General features: G+C 47.1%; 1 protein-coding gene across 2 annotated transcripts in view; it reads left to right on the top strand.

The window, feature by feature from the left end:
* LOC129857981 (putative methyltransferase NSUN7) overlaps positions 1 to 22,491 on the top strand; it is a 50,346-nt gene that overhangs the window by 23,885 nt on the left and 3,970 nt on the right. For both annotated transcript variants that reach the window (XM_055926793.1, XM_055926794.1), the window contains exons 3-11: positions 2,905 to 2,963; positions 5,570 to 5,697; positions 5,819 to 5,971; positions 9,101 to 9,284; positions 10,351 to 10,582; positions 10,938 to 11,081; positions 15,104 to 15,205; positions 16,490 to 16,613; positions 17,150 to 17,270. In XM_055926793.1, the coding sequence (XP_055782768.1) occupies positions 2,905 to 2,963; positions 5,570 to 5,697; positions 5,819 to 5,971; positions 9,101 to 9,284; positions 10,351 to 10,582; positions 10,938 to 11,081; positions 15,104 to 15,205; positions 16,490 to 16,613; positions 17,150 to 17,270 (1,247 nt within the window). The remainder of the gene's footprint in view (positions 1 to 2,904; positions 2,964 to 5,569; positions 5,698 to 5,818; positions 5,972 to 9,100; positions 9,285 to 10,350; positions 10,583 to 10,937; positions 11,082 to 15,103; positions 15,206 to 16,489; positions 16,614 to 17,149; positions 17,271 to 22,491) is intronic.

The raw sequence follows: 22,491 nt of genomic DNA, 5'->3' as shown, positions 1-22,491 counted from the left end.
CCGAGAGCTGTTAGCTGTCGTAAAAGCCTTGAAGGTGTGGAGGCATTGGCTTGAGGGGGCTAATCACCCTTTTCTCATCTGGACTGACCACCGCAATCTGGAGTACATCCGGCAGGCGAAGAGACTAAATCCTCGCCAGGCAAGGTGGGCCATGTTTTTCACTCGTTTTGTGTTTACGCTTACTTACAGACCAGGCTCCCAGAACGTCAAGGCAGACGCATTGTCTCGGCTGTATGACACAGAGGAGCGACCCATGGATCCCACTCCCATACTCCCAGAGTCGTGTTTGGTGGCGCCAGTAGTGTGGGAGCTGGACGCGGACATTGAGCGGGCGTCACGTGCAGAGCCCTCTCCTCCTGAGTGTCCAGCTGGTCGTCTGTACGTTCCGTCTGCTGTCCGCGACCGATTGATCTATTGGGCTCACACATCACCCTCCTCTGGTCATCCTGGGATAGGTCGGACGATGCGCTGTCTTGATGGGAGGTACTGGTGGCCCACTTTAGCTAAGGACGTGAGGATTTATGTGTCCTCCTGTTCGGTGTGCGCCCAGTGCAAGGCTCCTAGACACCTGCCTAGAGGTAAGCTTTTACCTTTACCCGTTCCTCAACGGCCGTGGTCGCACCTGTCAGTGGATTTTGTGACTGATCTTCCACCTTCACAGGGTTACACCACGATCCTGGTCGTTGTGGATCGGTTCTCTAAGTCCTGTCGTCTTCTCCCTTTGCCCGGTCTCCCTACGGCCTTACAAACTGCGGAGGCTCTGTTTACACATGTTTTCCGGCATTATGGGGTGCCTGAGGATATAGTGTCTGATCGGGGTCCCCAGTTCACGTCAAGGGTCTGGAAGGCGTTCATGGAACGTCTGGGGATCTCGGTTAGTCTTACCTCAGGTTTTCACCCCGAGAGTAATGGGCAGGTGGAGAGAGTTAACCAGGATGTGGGCAGGTTTCTGCGGTCCTATTGCCAGGACCGGCCAGGGGAGTGGGCGAAGTTCGTGCCCTGGGCAGAGATAGCCCAGAACTCGCTACGTCACTCCTCCACTAACCTTACCCCCTTCCAATGTGTATTAGGGTATCAGCCGGTTCTGGCTCCTTGGCATCAGAGTCAGACCGAAGCTCCTGCGGTGGACAATTGGTTTCGGCACGCTGAGGAAACTTGGGAGGCAGCCCACGTCCACCTTCAGCGTGCCATAAGGCGCCAGAAAATTGGCGCAGACCGTCGCCGCAGTGAGGCCCCGGTGTTCGTACCAGGGGACAGGGTCTGGCTCTCGACCCGAAACCTGCCCCTCCGCCTGCTCTGCCGGAAGCTGTGTCCGCGGTTTGTGGGGCCGTTTAAAGTCCTGAGGAGAGTGAACGAGGTATGTTATAGATTACAACTGCCCACTAATTACCGTATTAACCCCTCGTTCCATGTGTCTCTCCTCAGGCCGGTGGTGGCTGGCCCGCTCCAGGAGGCTGAAGTGCGTGAAGTTCCTCCGCCTCCTCTAGACATCGAGGGGGTCCCGGCGTACGCTATTCGATCCATTTTGGATTCGAGACGTCGGGCGAGGGGCCTTCAGTACCTCGTGGACTGGGAGGGGTACGGGCCGGAGGAGAGATGCTGGGTTCCGGTGGAGGACGTTTTAGATCCTTCCATGTTAAAAGAATTCCACCGCCTCCATCCGGATCGCCCTGCACCTCGCCCTCTGGGTCGTCCCCGATGCCGGTGTCGACGCGCTGCTGGAGCCGCGCGTCAGGGGGGGGGTAATGTCACGACTTCTGCCGAAGTCGTTGCCTCTCCTTGTCCGGGCAGTGTTCGGCGGTCGACTTCACCGGTCTTCTAGCCATCATCGATCCATTTTTCATTTTCCATTGGTTTTGTCTTGTCTTTCCACACACCTGTTGTCAATCCCATTCATTACCTGTTGTGTATTTAACCCTCTGTTTCCCTTCATGTGTTTGTCAGAGATTGTTCGTTGTCATGTGTTGTGTTGATTGTGTATAGGTGTGCGATGGGTCTTCGTACCCAGATTTGTTTTATGTTTTTTTTCCCGTGAGTGTTATGGAGCAGATTACTGGGACTTTAATTAAAGTACTCCATTCTACACTCTATTTGACTCTCCTGCGCCTGACTTCCACTGCCACTTATACACGCCATTGTGACACAATGTGTGATTAATAAGTGTCATCAGTGTCACAGAGGCTCTAATTTCAGACATAGTAAATGAATTATGGTAAATTAACTCAATTAAATCTCTGATTAACTCCATTAAAATACAAATGAGCGTTTTAATCGTGTGAATAAAAAAATCCTCAGCTAATTGAATTAGCGTTTCAAATTATAGTGAGATTATTCCTGCTGCCTGCGAGAACTCTCTCGCTGTCTCTCCCTATCTCCTTTCTAGACAAGAGCTCAGTATTAGATATTAGGAGTATTAGGAGTCTCAGCCCTAGTCATTTATTTCATTGGGTTAGGTGTGTAATTCTATCAGGCATGTTCCAAATGATCCTGTCTGGTCTGGGCTGGTCTGTGGAGATAATTAGAGATAGAGATAATAAAGATAGAGATGAGATTGGCAAGATCCTGAACCATTATCTCCATATAATGGAAATATTAATTCTCACCTTTTTCTTCTTCTTCTTCATCTCTCTCTCTCTCTCTCTCTCTCTCTCTCTCTCTCTCTCTCTCTCTCTCCTCTCTCTCTCTCTCTCTCTCTCTCTCTCTCTCTCTCTCTCTCTCTCTCTCTCTCTCTCTCTCTCTCTCTCCTCTCTCTCTCTCTCTCTCTCTCTCTCTCTCTCTCTCTCTCTCTCTCTCTCTCTCTCTCTCTCTCTCTCTCTCTCTCTCTCTCTCTCTCTCTCACGACCTCTTACTTCCCTGTCTACGAGTTACACTATTGAAACATTCTCTATGCTCCTCCCCCCACAGACCAAGAGCTCCTGGAGGACATCATGATTGACAGCTGCTTTTACCTCTCTCAGCCAATGGTGAGTGAAACATAGAGCTTCACCCAGGGAGGTGGAAGTTCGAGATCTGTTTCAACCGGTTTTGGCTTTCTCTAACTAACGTCCTGACTCCACAGCGGTACTTCAGAGCTCTCAATATTCATGTCCCGCTGTTCTCCTTGTTGTACAAACTCTTTGTTCAGCTCCGCGTGCTTTTCATACCACTAATCTGTAACTGTGATACCGATTATTATATATCGATGGAACGCCTTTTCTTCACATCACAAAGCAATTTGGTGCCGCACATCTGAGAGAACAAAGAGAACTCGGCTAGTCGTTTTTTTGTTGCTTTGTTGCTTTTCTCAAACAGAAACACTCCATTAGTGATGGGATCAGGATGCTCTACATGACGCCCTGGGCTGCTCAGGGCTGTGTCTGCGTGCCCGCCGCTCAGCGGGTCTGAGTGTATTCTGGTCGATACGTATCCCTCCTCTCTCTGTCTCTGGGAGCGGTTGTCTGGGCTGTGAGCCCAATACAATTAGCAGTGCACTGTGTAGACGTAAAGAGAAGGTTCCCACGGCAGCCATGAACCGAGAGGTAGTGGCACTGTAAAACAACGCCTCCCTACTCATTTACCTAAATCAAGATTGGCGTCTGGGATGGTTTTTGAGTGTACTTTTGCCCCGCTGTAGTTTAAAGAAACAGGCTTGTGATGTTAGAGTAGAGATGATGGTAATGATATTGATGGAGATGGTAATGTGAGGGCAAACTGGAATTCATCCATAAGCACACACACACACACACACACACACACACAGACACACACACATGCACCAAGCACGCACGCACCCACCCACACACAGACACACACATACACGCATGACACGCACAGACTTACTGTAGTACCTGTGTGAAATATGGCCTTGCCTAGAATGAATGGGTCTTCTCTATGGTGGGGTGGCAGGTCGTTATTCTGCATCCCACCAGGAGACAATAAAGGCCAGACACAATGAGGCTCTCTTCAGAACTCACTCTCACCTCATTTTACACCCCTGGCATCTATAAAGTTCAACCTTGACAGAAAGAGGAGGAGAGGGGTGCCGAGGGAGACGTAAAAAGGAGAGAGGGATGGGGATAGAAACGAAAGGTGCCATCTAGAACCTAAAAGGGTTCTTCGGCTGTCCCCACAGGAGATCCCTTTTGGAAGCCTTTTTTTCTAAGAGGGGAACTAAAGTCTGGAGTGTATTTGATTGCAGTGAAGAGAGAAATGTGGCTTAGATCTACCTCACTGCGGCTGGAAATAGAGGGAAGTGACCATGCAGTGACCAGAGAGACAAAGCATAGGAGTTGAACTGACGCAGTGAAACTGCACAGTATTCTTCTGATGATAGACCATGGATAGCAGCTACCGCTGTATTTTGTAGACCTCATCATTTTATCATTACTTGGTCCATCACATCCATCACGGCCAGTGTTAAGTGGTCAGTGTTGGGTGTTGAGGCCTGATGTCACAGCGTGGCAGCAGGGGTGACGCGACAACACAACAGACTTGTTTACTTCCATCCACGGGACGCTGTTGCCAGGCAGCCCAGGACGACCCCCCCCCCCCTGTTGCCAGGCAGAAGGCGAGCGATGACGGAGGGAGGGGAATGCAGGGAAAGGAGAGGGAGATAGGGACGGACCCAGCACCTGTTTCTGATATCAACCTTTCCAAAATCTGATTAAAAGCCCCTGAGTGAATAACGAGCTGGCGCTAGTTCTTTAGCCGAGCAGTTAGCGTTAGCCTAGCGTAGCGTCTCGCTCCATTAGCCTTGCAGCGGCGCCATGGCAATCTGTTGCTGCCGAGCAACACCATCTGCTACTAATGTGACCTGTGTCCCTCGACCCCTTGAGGGAGAGAGAGGAAGAAAGGGGAGGGATAGAGCGACAGAGGGATAGAGTGACAGAGCGTGAAGGTATGAGAGGGAGAGGAAGAGAGGGTGATAAGCTGGTGGGAGAGGTAGAGGGAGAGATGGAGTGTGTCTTCCTGCTGGGTTTAATTAAGAGGTAGGAGCCAGGTCCTGGCAGGGCGTCCCAAAGCTGCTCCACCACCCTCCCTCTGCCTCTGACTGGAGGACTGGGGACCGCTGGGTAACTGCCCAAAACAACCATAGGAGTTACACGTCTCTGTCAATCACTTAGCCTAATCAATAAACCCATCAAACTGCCTTCTCAGGGGATATCTCTTGAGGGTTTCTGCAGGTAGTTACTGTGTATAGCAGTATTGAATTATCCTTACTGTGTCTCGGCGATCTCTGGGGTTTGATGATAAAGAATGTTGATTGTTGAACCGTGTCAATTCGTTCTACTCTCTCTCTGTGCTCCCTCTGGTGTAGGCATCCAACTGTTGAAGAACAACTCCTTCATCCGTCCTATGCTGTATCTGTTGTTTTCTGTCTTCGGCCGACTGACAGTTTGTTGGCAGTTGACTGTTAGAGCGTGACATTTCTATCTGTAGATACTCTGGTGCGGTTGATTGTTGAGGCAAAACTTCTCTCTCTATCCAGCCCCAACTCTGCTGTTATTTCCGTTTCTGGACAAGTATACAGTTGGCTTTTGAAGTGTGTCTGATCTGTGGATTCTAACTCTACGCTGCGTTCTTCCTCCAGCCTGATGACCAGATGAGTCTGGTGGTGGTGATGCTCTACGACTTCCAGGACAGGAAGTTCCTCCCTCGGGAATGCCAGCGGGAGGAGCTCGTACAGGAAGTCAGGGAGGTGGAGAACTGCCTCCTCAGGTAAGAGGGAAAGGGAGGGGGGGGGGGGGGGGGGGTGTACTGTATCTGTGTTGTTTTGGTAGGTAGCTGAGGGTTATGAGTGTCTGTTGGAACACCTTCTCTCTTCCTGTGTGTGTTGTAGGTTTAAGACCAAGCTGGCAGCCTCCCTGGCTCGCAGTAGGATCAAACATGACCTCCTGACCATCGACTGCATCCTCCCCGAGGCTGTGAGGAAGAAACAGGAGAGAGCCAACAGGCTGCTCCTCTACGCATGGGTCAACACATTCAAGAGCAGGTCAGCACACACACGCACGCACACACACACACACACACACACACACACACACACACACACACACACACACACACACACACACACACACACACACACACACACACACACACACACACACACACACACACACACACACACACACACACACACACACAGGTCTGAGATTGTGGGTGTTGGCCAATGGTTTATGATCCAGGTGCCATGCAGACATCCCATTAAACCATAGTGCGCGTGTGTGTGTGCGAGAGAGAACGGAGGAGAGACGTAGAGAGACGGGGAGAGAGAGAGAGATTAGGTTAGATATTTCCTTGTCTGATTTTCCACAGATAGATGCTTTACGTAGAAGAAAATGCACTGCGAGAGAGTGAGAGACATGGCATAGACAACATCATACATACACATTCATGAAAAACAAAACGGAAATGACAGCTTAAGGACTGCTCCCTTCACCATTACAATCACTGTGCCCCCCCTCATCCCCCCCACATCACTGTGCCCCCCCACATCCACTCAATATAACACATCCCCTTAATGTCCAAGTTCCCTGAGCGTTGCACATCATGTTAGTGCACAACCCTATCATTACAATGTCCACGATTCCATGATTATTTTACACAGTTACATTTCCCTTATCACTTTTAACAATTGCACGTCCATCCCCATGTCCTCCTTATTTTTCATAAGGGTCAGTGCGTGTGGGACAAATTTGTTTTTGTACCCGACCAGTTTAGACTCGGGAGTCTGTAGTGTTTCCTGGATGGCAAGATCACAAACTCGGAGTTGGGAGGAGTCCTTCCTCTGCTATTTTGTTTGCCGTCCTCAGCATGTTTTTGTGGTAGCTGTCCAGAAAGGTTCTTTACGCAGTTCTCAGCAGACTTGTCACCCTGGTTTTTGTCTGTACTGTGACACTGTCGTACCACACTGTAATGCAAAACGGCAAAACGCTCTGGATACTGGAGCATAATAAAAGATAACAATACGAGTAAACCGAACATTTAGAAGTGTCACGCCCTGACCGTAGAGATCTTTTTATGTCTCTATTTTGGTTTGGTCAGGGTGTGATTTGGGTGGGCATTCTATGTTCATTTTCTATGTTTTGTATTTCTTTGTGTTTGGCCGGGTGTGGTTCTCAATCAGAGGCAGCTGTCTATCGTTTTGTCTCTGATTGAGAACCATACTTAGGTAGCTTTTTCCTACATGGTTTTTGTTTAGTGTTTTTGCACCTGACAGGACTGTTTCGGTTTCGGTTATTCTCTTTGTTATTTTGTTATAGTGTTCAGTTTCAATAAAAAGCATGAACACTTACCACGCTGCGCTTTGTTCAGATTCCTGTTCTTCAGACGACGAAAACCGTTACAGGAAGACCTTCCTAATATTGAGTTGCATAATTATAATACAGGCAGGCACAATTTATACTACAATATTTACACAAGTATTGGGGGTGGGGGGTGGGGGAGGCATTGTATAAACTGAGCAGTATAATAAGAGTCTGGTAGCAGTAGTTGTGATGTGTGTGTGTATGTCTGTGTGTGTGTGTCTGTGTGGGTGCGTGTGTGTCTGTATTATCATGACACAAGGTGAGACCCAGATGCAGACACAGGAGGAAGATGGTTGGAGTATTACAATGTTTATTCATCCGAAAAGACTAGGCAAGAGAATGGTCGTGGACAGGCAAAAAGGTCAAAACCAGATCAGAGTCCAGGAGGTACAGAGCGGCAGACAGGCTCGAGGTCAAGGCAAGCAGAATGGTCAGGCAGGCAGGTACAAAGTCCAGGAACGGGCAAGGGTCAAAATTGGGAGCACTAGAAAAAGGAGAAATGCAAAAAGCAGGAGAACGGGAAAAATGCTGGTTGACTTGGAAACATACAAGAGGAACTGGCACAGAGGGACAGGAAACACAGGGATAAATACACTTGGGAAAATAAGCGACACCTGGAGGGGGTGGAGACAATCACAGGGACAGGTGAAACAGATCCAGGTGTGTGTGTCTATGTGTCTGTGTGGGTGTGTATATGAGTATGTCTGTGTGGGTGTGTATATGTGTGTGTGTGTGTGTGTGTCTGTGTGGGTGTGTGTGTGTATGTCTGTGTGGGTGTGTGTGTGTGTGTGTCTGTGTGTATGTCTGTGTGGGTGTGTGTGTCTGTGTGTGTGTGTATGTCTGTGTGGGTATGTGTGTGTGTCTGTGTGGGTGTGTATATGAGTGTGTGTGTGTGTGTGTGTCTGTGTGGGTGTGTATATGTGTGTGTCTGTGTGGGTGTGTGTGTCTGTGTGTGTGTATGTCTGTGTGTGTGTATGTCTGTGTGGGTGTATGTGTGTGTGTCTGTGTGGGTGTGTGTCTGTGTGGGTGTGTGTGTGTATGTCTGTGTGGGTGTGTATATGAGTGAGTGCATGTGTACTAAGGTGTGGAGAATCAGAGCAGGTGGTCAGTCCAGTTCAAGTGTTCAGCAGTCTGATGGTTTGTAGATAGAAACTGTCTCTGAACCTGTTGGTATCAGACCCCATGTTTCGATAATGTCTGTCTGACGTTAAGGGAAAGAACAGCTTGTGGCTGGGGTGCGTGGGGTCCTTGATGATGCTGCATGTCTTCCTTTGGCACCTTTTCGACTAGATGTCCTGGATGGGTGAGAGCACGGTCCCAGTGATGTACCGGGCTGTCTTCACCACCCGCTGGAGAGCCTTGCGGTTGTGGACGGAGCAATTCTAGTACCAAGCCGTGATGCAACCGGTCAGGACGCTCTCGATGGTGCAGCGGTAGTATCTGGAGAGGACCCGGGGTGGCATGCCGAATTACTTCAGCCGCCTTAGGAAGTAGAGACGCTGTTGCGCCCTCCTGACAAGAGTGGTGGTGTTGGTTCATGTCAAGTCTGAGAGGGTGTGTGTGGGTGTATGTCTGTTGCTGCAGTCAGCCTGATTTAGTGGTGTGTAAATCCCCTTGTAGTGGACAGATCCAATCAGCAACAAGCCCTGAGACTCAGGTTACCAGTGGTGTGTGTGTGTGTGTGTGTGTGCGCACAGGAAATTACATTTCACTACCAGAGGTGACATCCGCGGTAGAAGCTTTTTAAAAAGCCATAGAGGGATTTGACCCGCTATAATGACCCTCACATCCTGTCGTCCCCCCCCCCCCAGCTTTGAAGAGGTGTGCGGCGTCCTGAAGCGAGGGGGATTCTCTCAGGTGAATTCAGTCGGGCAGCTGGAAGGGCAGTCCTTCTGTCAGGACCTCCACTGTGCGGACGTGTTGGTGTTCCCCCCCCAGCTCAAAGCTGACCTGTACCGCACCAAGCTGCTCAGCGACAACAAGCTCGTCATACAGGTACTACTGCAAGACTGCCTGGGAAATGGCACCTATTCCCTGTATAGTGCACTACATGTGACCAGGATAGGGTGCCATTTCAGACACACCCCAGGGCTTCGTTCTAGACCAACAATTGAACAAAACAATGAAAGAAACATATGGCTCTATTGACCAGCTTGGATCAGCTTGCATCCATAAATCAAAGTAAACTTTTCGATGCAAATTCTTCCCCATCCATTGTGAATACGGAGTAACCAAAGCCCATTTTGTGCCACTCTATAAAACCCTCCTCCTTGTTTCTGGGAGAGTATTCTAATGACTAATTCTATGTGTGCGGAGCTATAAGCTTCTCATTTTAATTTCTAGTCCAATAATGTCAAGCTGCTGCCTGCCACAGCTTCTCTGAGCGTCATGCCACACAAGCACAGTGAAATGTGATTACGAAGCCAAATTCAATTAAGCATTCAATACCACTGCTAAATTAATCACTTCCCCTCTCTCCTCGTCTTCCTCTCACTCCCTCTCTCCTCCCTTTCTCCGTGTCCTTGCTCTTGCCTTCCTCGCTTTCTTTTTTTCGTACAAAGACCGTGATATGGACACTAACTAAAGGAAGTCAAATTAGCTGGCTCTGTTATGCTATGTTCAGCACTGTCTCTAGAGGGGGGGCTCTGCTGGTTGAAGGACATCGCCATTAATCTCTCTGTCTGCTTGCACTCTCTCTCTCTCTCTCTCTCTCTCTCTGTCTCTCTCTCTTCTCTCTCTCTCTCTTTCTCTCTCTCTCTCTCTCTCTCTCTCATCCTCTCTCTCTCTCTCATCCTCTCTCTCTCTCTCTCTCTCTCATGCTCTCTCTCTCTCTCTCTTTCTCTCTCTTTCCTTCTCTCTCTCTCTCCTCTCTCTCTCTCATCCTCGCTCTCTCTCTCGTTCTCCTTTGTGGAAAAAGGCTGTAGTCAAGTTGTAACCCTACCTCTCTCTTTCCTTCTCTCCCTCCCCCTTCCGCCCTCCTCCCCTCCCGTCTCCCCCCTTCACTCTCTCCCTTCTATCTTTCCCTTCCCCCTCTACCCCCTTCTCACCCACCCTTCTCTAGGATAAGTGGTGTAGCGTCGGTCCCTGTGTGGTGCGCTCTCTGTTGCCCCCAGATGGGGACGTCCTGATGGCTGGCTCCTCCTCCGGCCTTACCATGTCACACACCGCCTCCCTGGTCACCCACGGCAACGCCCATGGCAACAGCCAATCGAAAGTGTTCGTCTGTGTTGGCGACCGCCCACCCGCCCAGAGGGAGGAGCTACAGGAGGTCCTTGCCAATATGGCCTGCAAGAGTACGTTGGAAACGTGTGTGTGTGTTTGTGTAAGTCAACTGTCGCTAGCTACTTTCCATTGAAGCGTGTACTGTTGGCACGATATGGTTGTGGTCCTCTGTAGATCAGTTGGTAGAGCATGACGCTTACAACGACAGTATTGGTTAGAAATTTCTGGGACCACCCATACGTAAAATGTGTGCACGCTTTAAGTAAGTCGCTTTGGATAAGAGACACGTCTGCTAAATAGGTATGTATTGTTATTACTATTGTGGTTGTGTTCTTGGGAGAAATGTTATTGAGTCCCAGTGTGGGTTGGTTCATGCTACAGACTTACTGTATATGTGTGTCTGAGTGTTTGAGTTTGTCTGGTCAGACGTGAAGCTGATCCCTATGAGTTTCCTGTCTCTGGACCCATGTGACCTGAGACTCCAGCGGGTCCGGGTCATCCTGCTGACCCCCCAGTGCTCCGTGTCTGCAGTCAGCAACCCTGTTGAGTTCATACTGCAGGAGAACGGAGGTACTGCTTCACATACCCCAACACACTACACCCCATGTACCCTCCATATTACCACCTATATACCCTCCATATTACCACCCATATACCCTCCATATTACCACCTATATACCCTCCATATTACCACCCCTATACCCTCCATATTACCACCTATATACCCTCCATATTACCACCAATATACCCTCCATATACCACCTATATACTCTCCATATTACCACCTATATACCCTCTATATTACCACCTATATACCTTCGATATTACCACCCCTATACCCTCCATATTACCACCCCTATACCCTCCATATTACCACCTATATACCCTCCATATTACCACCTATATACCCTCCATATTACCACCTATATACCCTCCATATTACCACCTATATACCCTCTATATTACCACCTATATACCCTCCATATTACCACCTATATACCCTCTATATTACCACCTATATACCTTCGATATTACCACCCCTATACCCTCCATATTACCACCCCTATACCCTCCATATTACCACCCCTATACCCTCCATATTACCACCTATATACCCTCCATATTACCACCCCTATACCCTCCATATTACCACCCCTATACCCTCCATATTACCACCTATATACCCTCCATATTACCACCTATATACCCTCTATATTACCACCTATATACCCTCCATATTACCACCTATATACCCTCTATATTACCACCTATATACCTTCGATATTACCACCCCTATACCCTCCATATTACCACCCCTATACCCTCCATATTACCACCCTATACCCTCCATATTACCACCTATATACCCTCCATATTACCACCCTATACCCTCCATATTACCACCTATATACCCTCCATATTACCACCCCTATACCCTCCATATTACCACCCCTATACCCTCCATATTACCACCCTATACCCTCCATATTACCACCTATATACCCTCCATATTACCACCCCTATACCCTCCATATTACCACCCTATACCCTCCATATTACCACCTATATACCCTCCATATTACCACCCCTATACCCTCCATATTACCACCTATATACCCTCTGTAACGGCGTTCCTCCTCCTCTTCATCCGAAGAGGAAGAGGAGGAGCAGGGATTGAACCAAACTGCAGCGTTGTATTTAGACATAATGAATTTATTTAAGTGTAGACGAAAAACACGAACTTCACTTGAATACTTACAAAATAACAAAACGAATGTAGACAAACCTGAACATACGAACTTACATAAAAACACGAAGAACGCACAACAGGAAAAACAACTACATAAAACGATGAACGAACGAGACAGTCCCGTATGGAGCAACAAACACTGACACAGGAAACAACCACCCACAACGAACAGTGTGAAAACACCTACCTTAATATGTCTCTCAATCAGAGGAGATGAAAACCACCTGCCTCTAATTGAGAGCCATATTAGGTCACCCTTTAACAAACATAGAAACAGAAAACATAGACTGCCCACCCAAACTCACGTCCTGACCAACTAACACATACAAAAACTAACAGAAACAGGTCAGGAACGTGACACCCTCCATATTACCACCCCTATACCCTCCATATTACCACCTATATACCGTCTATATTACCACCTATATACCCTCCATATTACCACCTATATACCTTCGATATTACCACCCCTATACCCTCCATATTACCACCTATATACCCTCCATATTACCACCTATATACCCTCCATATTACCACCCCTATACCCTCCATATTACCACCTATATACCCTCCATGTTACTACCTATATACCCTCCATATTACCACCTATATACCTTCGATATTACCACCCCTATACCCTCCATATTACCACCCCTATACCCTCCATATTACCACCTATATACTCTCCATATTACCACCTATATACCCTCTATATTACCACCTATATACCTTCGATATTACCACCCCTATACCCTCCATATTACCACCCCTATACCCTCCATATTACCACCTATATACCCTCTATATTACCACCTATATACCCTCTATATTACCACCTATATACCCTCTATATTACCACCTATATACCTTCCATATTACCACCCCTATACCCTCCATATTACACCTATATACCCTCCATATTACACCCATATACCCTCCATATTACCACTTATATACCCTCCATATTACCACCTATATACCCTCCATATTACCATCTATATACCCTCCATATGACCACCTATATACCCTCCATATTACCACCTATATGCCCTCCATATTACCACCCATATACCCTTCATATTACCACCTATATACCCTCCATATTACCACATATATACCCTCTATACCCTCCATATTACCACATATATACCCTCCATATTACCACCTATATACCCTCCATATTACCACCCCTATACCCTCCATATTACCACCTATATGCCCTCCATATTACCACCACTATACCCTCCATATTACCACATATATACCCTCCATATTACCACCTATATACCCTCCATATTACCACCTATATACCCTCCATATTACCACATATATACCCTCCATATTACCACCACTATACCCTCCATATTACCACATATATACCCTCCATATTACCACCACTATACCCTCCATATTACCACCCCTATACCCTCCATATTACCACATATATACCCTCCATATTACCACCACTATACCCTCCATATTACCACCTATATACCCTCCATATTACCACCTATATACCCTCCATATTACCACCCCTATACCCTCCATATTACCACCTATATGCCCTCCATATTACCACCACTATACCCTCCATATTACCACATATATACCCTCCATATTACCACCTATATACCCTCCATATTACCACCTATATACCCTCCATATTACCACATATATACCCTCCATATTACCACCTATATACCCTCCATATTACCACCCCTATACCCTCCATATTACCACCTATATGCCCTCCATATTACCACCACTATACCCTCCATATTACCACATATATACCCTCCATATTACCACCTATATACCCTCCATATTACCACCTATATACCCTCCGTATTACCACCTATATACCCTCCATGTTACCACCTATATACCCTCCATGTTACCACCTATATACCCTCCATGTTACCACCTATATACCCTCCATCTTACCACCTATATACCCTCCATATTACCACCTATATACCCTCCATCTTACCACCTATATGCCCTCCATATTACCACCCATATACCCTCCATATTACCACCTATATACCCTCCATGTTACCACCTATATACCCTCCATCTTACCACCTATATACCCTCCATCTTACCACCTATATACCCTCCATGTTACCACCTATATACCCTCCATCTTACCACCTATATACCCTCCATATTACCACCTATATACCCTCCATCTTACCACCTATATGCCCTCCATATTACCACCCATATACCCTCCATATTACCACCTATATACCCTCCATGTTACCACCTATATACCCTCCATCTTACCACCTATATACCCTCCATCTTACCACCTATATACCCTCCATATTACCACCTATATACCCTCCATCTTACCACCTATATACCCTCCATATTACCACCCATATACCCTCCATATTACCACCTATATACCCTCCATATTACCACCCATATACCCTCCATATTACCACCTATATACCCTCCATGTTACCACCTATATACCCTCCATCTTACCACCCCTATACCCTCCATATTACCACCTATATACCCTCCATGTTACCACCTATATACCCTCCATGTTACCACCTATATACCCTCCATCTTACCACCTATATACCCTCCATCTTACCACCTATATACCCTCCATATTACCACCTATATACCCTCCATCTTACCACCTATATACCCTCCATATTACCACCCCTATACCCTCCATATTACCACCTATATACCCCTATACCCCGTTCCTACTGTAGGAGCACGGAGGTACAGCTTACCCTTGAATTGGCTTCTGCTTAATCCAAAATCAACCCAAGTTAGATTGCAGATGAGCAGACGTGTAAAGACATCTCGGTTTCAGACACAGACCTGCTCCAGGACCTGTCCCAGGGTTCCATAGCCCAGACCAAGCTGGACACACTGGTGGCCCAGCAGAAGAGAGACATCGTCCATGCCCTGAAGTGTGAGTGTGAGAACGTACAGAGAGAGAGAGAGACAGTGTTTACGTGTGTGTACACACACCCCTCTCTCTCACAAATGATCTAATCTCATCTGCAATTAGGGCTGAGTTCCCCTCTGAGAGGCTCTAAGTCTTAATTAGAAATGCTAATGTTTCCTGGTCTGGTCAGCATGACTACTGTTAGCTACAAAACAACGACTCAGTAACCTTCCCATGCTGTGCACTTTCCCTCATACAGACACAGGGCTGGTTTAAAGAGACAGGTTGAAGAAACACAACAAACCCAACCAGTTATTCATGTCTTATTGTATGAACTCTGTGTGGGCTGGATCATGTTAATCTAGGGGGAGTGTGTGTGTGTGTGTGTGTGTGTGTGTGTGTGTGTGTGTGTGTGTGTGTGTGTGTGTGTGTGTGTGTGTGTGTGTGTGTGTGTGTGTGTGTGTGTGTGTGTGTGTGTGTGTGTGTGTGTGTGTGTGTGTGTGTGTGTGTGTGTGTGTGTGTGTGTGTGTGACAGAAACCCATCTTCTCTAATCACACGGTCATTGATCGGGCTCAAATGGTTTTGCCAGCAGCGGCAGATCCTCTCTAACGGGCCGTTAATGAATGGCAGATGGCTATCGACCCACCCGTTGGCACGGTGACTGGCGGTGCTGCATCTCTCTTGATGTTTACACTATTTTCTTATTGGATATTGTAACGGCACACATCTGTTGTGTTTATTACCATAGGTCAAATATTTGGTCTCATTAACAAAGTATATTGTTCTAACTTAGCAGAAATTAACTTGGGGGGGGGGGTTCTAAGCAGCCAAAGAAATGGTTGGTGCAAGGCAACAGGGGAATGAGATGAGAAATGCTTCATATAAATGAACTGTTTAAAGAAAAATAGAATTTATGCATGCTCCGCTTCAAAGCCCTTCGGTGAGGATTTGTGTGCAGTGGAATGTGAAAAACAATTGTAGGCTTAGCTGTCTTTTTGCCGTCATCCGCTGTGCTTCGTTGGAGATATATTCATTGATGTTCATTCGTGGTTGTGCTTTGTGTGTGAACATGTGTTTCATTTGCATGTTGAATATGTTATTTTACGTGTGTGTGTTGATATACCTTGTGGGGCTGTGTGCTAATACTGTAGGTGTGTATTTATTTTACGTGAGAGTGTGTGTGTGTGTGTGTGTGTGTGTGTGTGTGTGTGTGTGTGTGTGTGTGTGTGTGTGTGTGTGTGTGTGTGTGTGTGTGTGTGTGTGTGTTTGCACGTTTGTGTGTGTTTGCCACGTGCGTGTGTGTCCAGTCCCCAAGGTGCAGGTGGTGGTGTACTCTACCTGCTCCTTGTACCCTGAGGAGAATGAAGAGGTGGTGAGGGGAGCTCTGGAGCAGGCTGGGCCTACTGAGGGACCCAAACTACAAGCCTTCAGGTCTCTCTCTCTCTCTCTCTCGCTCTCTCGTTCTTTCCCTATGGCTCACCTCCCTCCCTATCTACAGCTCTCTGTCTCTCAAACTTTAGCACCCCAGGTAGAACCTAAAGGACTGCCATTAGAGATGAAATCATTATCAGCTCCAAAACAAAGAAACTCTTTCCTCGTTATCTCGTGGGTAGTTTTCCCTGTGTGAATATTGTTCTTGAAGTTAGACTATTTTACAACAGTTCTTCGGAAACCCAGGCTTAAACAGCTATACCTAAGACTATTGGTAGGGATTGTATTGACTTGTGGCCTGTGAATTATTTATTAACTCTGTCTGTAAATGTATTAACTCTGTGCATTTATTAAGTCTGCTTGCCTGTCTGTCTGTCTGTCTGTCTGTCTGTCTGTCTGTCTGTCTGTCTGTCTGTCTGTCTGTCTGTCTGTCTGTCTGTCTGTCTGTCTGTCTGTCTGTCTGTCTGTGTGTGTGTGTGTGTGCATGTATCCCTCGCTGCATGTGTTGTGTGTGGCTGTGCGTGCGTGTTGTCCAGGCCGAGCTCTTCCTTACCCACATCTCTGGGCCGGGCTGAGGAGAGAGCAGGGGGTCCGTTCTTCAGACTGGATCCTTCAGACGAAACTAACGGCTGTTTCCTAGCTGTACTCACCAGAGAGGTGAGACAGACGGAGAGACATGGAGAGAGAGACCCCTGTTGTGATACAGTACTTGTAATTCACCAACCATTCTGAGTCAAGATCACTTTCGCAGTCAAAAAGCAAGCCGAGATTTACCACTTAGAAAGAAAAAAAAAGAAAAAAAAACATGACTTAAAAAATGTACGCCTATGTAACATGCACCTAATAAAAACAGTTCTGTAGGAATGAGGTTTGTGCAGTAGGCCTAATACATTATCACAGCATATTGGCTATGCTTGGCCTGCCAGTACTGTTCTTCTCAGACCATATTATATTTCAAAACTTGATAACAAAATAGATCGGTTGTCGTATCACTTGCGAGGCACAGCTGAGAATAAATGTAAATCATTTGCTAATAATTAGCTTTTTTATTTGACTGGACTGATGGTACCTGCTCAGATGGTATCTGATGGACAGTCTCAGCGGGGGGAGGCAGAAAGCAGCAGAGGGTCTGCCTCTCACAGTCCCTGCTCTCTCCTTTCCTCCGGTGAGACTGACCAGAGAGAGGGGACACCGTCACATTATTGCATGCACAAATTCATGTTGGTCCTATGACCAGAGAAAGTGAAATATTCCTCGATATTAAAATAAACACAACGAGCTGCGAATAATACAAACTCAGGCGTATTGATACACTTGGCTACTCATTCATTGCAACTGAAGCACGAGTGGAAGTAGGGAGAAGTAAAAGTTAAAATAAAAACAGTCTTGACAGTGCTGAATAAAAACAGTGTTGACAGTGATGAATAAAAACAGTGTTGACAGTGTTGAATAAAAACAGTGTTGACAGTGCTGAATAAAAACAGTGCTGACAGTGCTGAACAGTGCTGAATAAAAACAGTGTTGACAGTGTTGAATAAAAACAGTGTTGACAGTGCTGAATAAAAACAGTGTTGACAGTGCTGAATAAAAACAGTGTTGACAGTGCTGAATAAAAACAGTGTTGACAGTGCTGAATAAAAACAGTGTTGACAGTGCTGAATAAAAACAGTGACAGTGCTGAATAAAAACAGTGTTGACAGTGCTGAATAAAAACAGTGTTGACAGTGCTGAATAAAAACAGTGTTGACAGTGCTGAATAAAAACAGTGTTGACAGTGCTGAATAAAAACAGTGTTGACAGTGTTGAATAAAAACAGTGTTGACAGTGATGAATAAAAACAGTGTTGACAGTGATGAATAAAAACAGTGCTGACAGTGCTGAATAAAAACAGTGTTGACCGTGCTGAATAAAAACAGTGTTGACCGTGCTGAATAAAAACAGTGTTGACCGTGCTGAATAAAAACAATGTTGACAGTGCGGAATAAAAACAGTGTTGACAGTGCTGAATAAAAACAGTGCTGACAGTGCTGAATAAGAACAGTGTTGACAGTGCTGAACAGTGCTGAATAAAAACAGTGTTGACCGTAATGAATAAAACAGTGTTGACAGTGCTGAATAAAGACAGTGTTGACAGTGCTGAATAAAAACAGTGTTGACAGTGCTGAATAAAAACAGTGTTGACAGTGCTGAATAAAAACAGTGCTGACAGTGCTGAATAAAAACAATGTTGACAGTGCGGAATATAAACAGTGCTGACAGTGATGAATAAAAACAGTGTTGAATAAAATCTCACTCATAATAAACAGCAGCTCTTTGCTGTATTCTTTGACAGTCTCTCCCTGGTCATGGTTTTAAAAATGATTCAATCTTTCGTAGGCTAGTATGCTGTGGGCTCGTTGAAGCTGTAGGAATGGTGATTTGAGCTATCCGATTGGCCAGCGCAGTAGGCACACTTGATGTAGCCACAGCCCTCCTGGTCCGCCAGGTAGGCAGAGTTTGTTCCTTCAGACAACTTATATGACTCAAAATGGGCACAATTTGCCTACCTGGTGCGCAGGACTTCTGAATCAAGTGCACCTACCACCAACAGCCCAATATGAAAAAAAATAAAAAATGAAAGGATCACAAGGCTTTATCGAAATGTTTGGTGATCGACTAGGAATGCCTTGGCGATCGACCGGTTGGTGACCACTGAGCTAGACTGTGTATTCCCCTCTGAGAAGACCCAATGTGCTGTTTGTCAAACAGTGTAACTATCCCACCACTATCATCAGCAGTATGCTACATCAGCAGTACGACCGGTGTCCTCAGCCATCTGAGCCACTGGGAGAAACGTATTTAGCTCAGAACACATCCCTCTGCTCCTAGAATGCATTGAGTGCACTCTTCCGAGCCTCTATAGACACAGGGAAAGTCCAGCCTCAGTGCTGAACACTTCAGGGTTGATTTTTATCGCTGCTGTCTGTATACGAGGCTATACGTGTTTTGGCTGCAGACTTGTTTGTTTACTTAGTCGTTCTGGTCAATGTTCAAAGAGCTGGAAGCAGAGAGGGAGAAGACCCCCCCATGAGTAACCTCCCCGGGGGTCTCGATGTACTCCTCCCCCTTGCCCGATTTCCCCCACCCCGTGATGCACTGAGCCGTACACATCCTTCCACACATCCCCTGACGGATCCCTGGCTCACGTCTGAGAGAGAGGAACTTCCCCGTCCTCCACATACATTCATCTGGCCACAGAAATAGCACCACACAGCTGAGAGAAAGAGAGAGAGAAAGAGAGAGAGAAAGAGGGAAAGAGAGAGGGAAAGAGAGAGGGAAAGAGAGAGGGAAAGAGAGAGGGAAAGAGAGAGGGAAAGAGAGAGGGAAAGAGAGAGGGAAAGAGAGAGGGAAAGAGAGAGGGAAAGAGAGAGGGAAAGAGAGAGGGAAAGAGAGAGAGATAGAGAGAGAAAGAGAGAGCGAGGGGGGAGGAAGATGGAGAGAGAGACAGAGAAACATAGAGAGAGGTCTCTAAGAACGGATGTGACAATATGGAGGGAGGACATTTAGGGACCATTCAGACAGAGAAGAGTCGGGTTGAGAAAGGCAGCCTGCTTCATGTAAGAAAAATACACAGAAAAGAGAACGCGCTTGTCATCTCTTGTGCGTTTCTGAAGGAGTTTGGAGGTTTACAAAGTCTAGAACATGTTTTGGCAGGTGGAAAGCAGGCTGAAGGGGAGAGGAGCGGAGATGAAAGGGAAAGGGGGCGGAGAAGGGGTGAGGTGAGGTGAAGGGGTGAGGTGAGGTGAGGTGAAGGGGTGAGGTGAAGGGGAGAGGTGAGGTGAGGGGGTGAGGTGAAGGGGAGAGGAGAGGTGAAGGGGAGAGGAAAGGAGAGTTGAAGGGGAGAGGTGAGGTGAGGTGAAGGGGAGAGGAGAGGTGAGGTGAAGGGGAGAGGTGAGGTGAGGTGAAGGGGAGAGGTGAGGTGAGGTGAAGGGGAGAGGTGAGGTGAAGGGAAGAGGTGAGGTGAATGGGAGAGGTGAGGTGAGGTGAAGGGGAGAGGTGAGGTGAAGGGGAGAGATGAGGTGAAGGGGAAGGGGAGATGTGAGGTGAAGGGGAGAGGCGGTGAGGTGGAGGGGAGGGGAGAGGTGAGGTGAAGGGGAGAGGAGAGGAGGTTAGGTGAAGGGGAGAGGAGGTGAGGTTAGGTGAAGGGGAGAGGGGGTGAGGTGAAGGGGAGAGGGGGTGAGGTGAAGGTGAGAGGAGGTGAGGTGAAGGGGTGAGGTGAGGTGAAGGGGAGAGTTAAGACAGTTTGAATGAGAGACAGGAAGTAAGCAGAAAGCTGACATCATGGCCTCTGTGTGCGTGACAGAGGGAAAGGCAGAGCTGCAGTTGAGATCAGGTGCAACTGAGAGCAGAGGAGATGACAGGTTCTGGGTCATACCTCTGAGAGAAGGAAGGAGAGAGGGTGAGCGAGAGGAGGGAGGGGGAGGATGGAGAGAACTGAAGGCTAGAAGAAGACTGAGTGTTGGGGCACAGAAATATGCGGCAGGACTTCTTTCCATCTACTACCTGAGATAGAGTGCGGAGCGAGGGAATAGGTAGAAGAAGGAGAGAAGAGAGTAAAAGAGACAGTGAGAAAGAGGAAGATCTGAAGGTGAAAAGATCAGCATTGAGGTCATGAAGACAGACATGTACAGCCTTGAAGGTAGAGCTGGAGAGGAGGAGAGGAGAACGAAGGAAAGGATCAGAGGAAGCAGACAAGCCTGAGAATAGGTGACCGGAACGAGAGGTTGAGAGGAGGAAGGAGGGAGATGAAAGAAGAGGGCTGCTATGGAGGAGAGAGACAGAGAGACATGGTACTGCCAGGAGGTTTTCATCCACAGAACCCTATGGAAGAGAAAGTGTATGTTGATATCTGCATACTTCAGTTCAATGCTGTCATCATTTTTGGGGGGAATTCAGTTCAATGCTGTCATGTTTTCCCAGAGTATTATGATGATTGACTTGGCTGTCTATGTTGATGTGGAAGAGTGGAGATGTCTTTCTCTCTCTGTTCTCCTCAGTCTCTCGTCTATTTTCTCTCTCTCCCATTCCCTCAATGCTGTTCCTGTCTTCTTCTTTCACATCAATGTCAACCGAACTCTTTCTTTTTGTTTTACGCTCTCTCTCTCATGTAGTCTCTCATGCAATGTCGATCTATCTCACACTAACCACTCTCACAGATTCCTCTCTCTCGCGTTTGCAGTTTCTCTCCATCCCACTCTCTCCTGCAGTTTCTCTCCTCTCTCTCCCCCTGTAGGTGGGTCTTAAGTGAGACTTCAGTCACCGCAGCTGAGCTGTGCTTTACTGGGCTTTAGATGCTAAGTGTTGTGCAGTGGAGGAATGATGATGGGGAAGCTACTTTCACAGAGCCACAGCCACTGTACCTCTAGCCTAGCTTCCTGCCTGCGCACCTAGCTTGCTGCATGGCTGCTCGCGGTCGGCCAAACAGGCCCCTATAATCCAAATTCCCAAGCATGGCCACATTTAGGATATTTCTCCACATGATAAAACTTGCTCTACTCTACCGTTTACGACACACTGGATTATCAAGCAATTTCCTCTCTCTCTCTCTCTCTCTCTCTCTCTCTCTCTCTCTCTCTCTCTCTCTCGGGGTGTGACAGAGTTCTCTCTCTCTTTCCCTCCGTCCTTCACAGCATCTGTTCATCCCCATGTCAGCCATCACATTAATACCTCCACAGACAGGGATGAAGAGACAATCAAACGGCTATAATAGCACCTCAAACAGGCTTCTTTCCACCCCTAATAAACTCAGCTAATCAAAAGTTATTGTGGCACTCTGAAAAGCGCCGTAAAAATAGCAATTAGATAAGTGTGGGAATGCAGTTTCACTGGGAGCGGGCGT

This window comes from Salvelinus fontinalis, chromosome 6 (assembly GCF_029448725.1).
Source record: "Salvelinus fontinalis isolate EN_2023a chromosome 6, ASM2944872v1, whole genome shotgun sequence".
Classification (NCBI taxonomy): domain Eukaryota; kingdom Metazoa; phylum Chordata; class Actinopteri; order Salmoniformes; family Salmonidae; genus Salvelinus; species Salvelinus fontinalis.
This window is presented reverse-complemented; position numbering and strand designations above follow the sequence as displayed.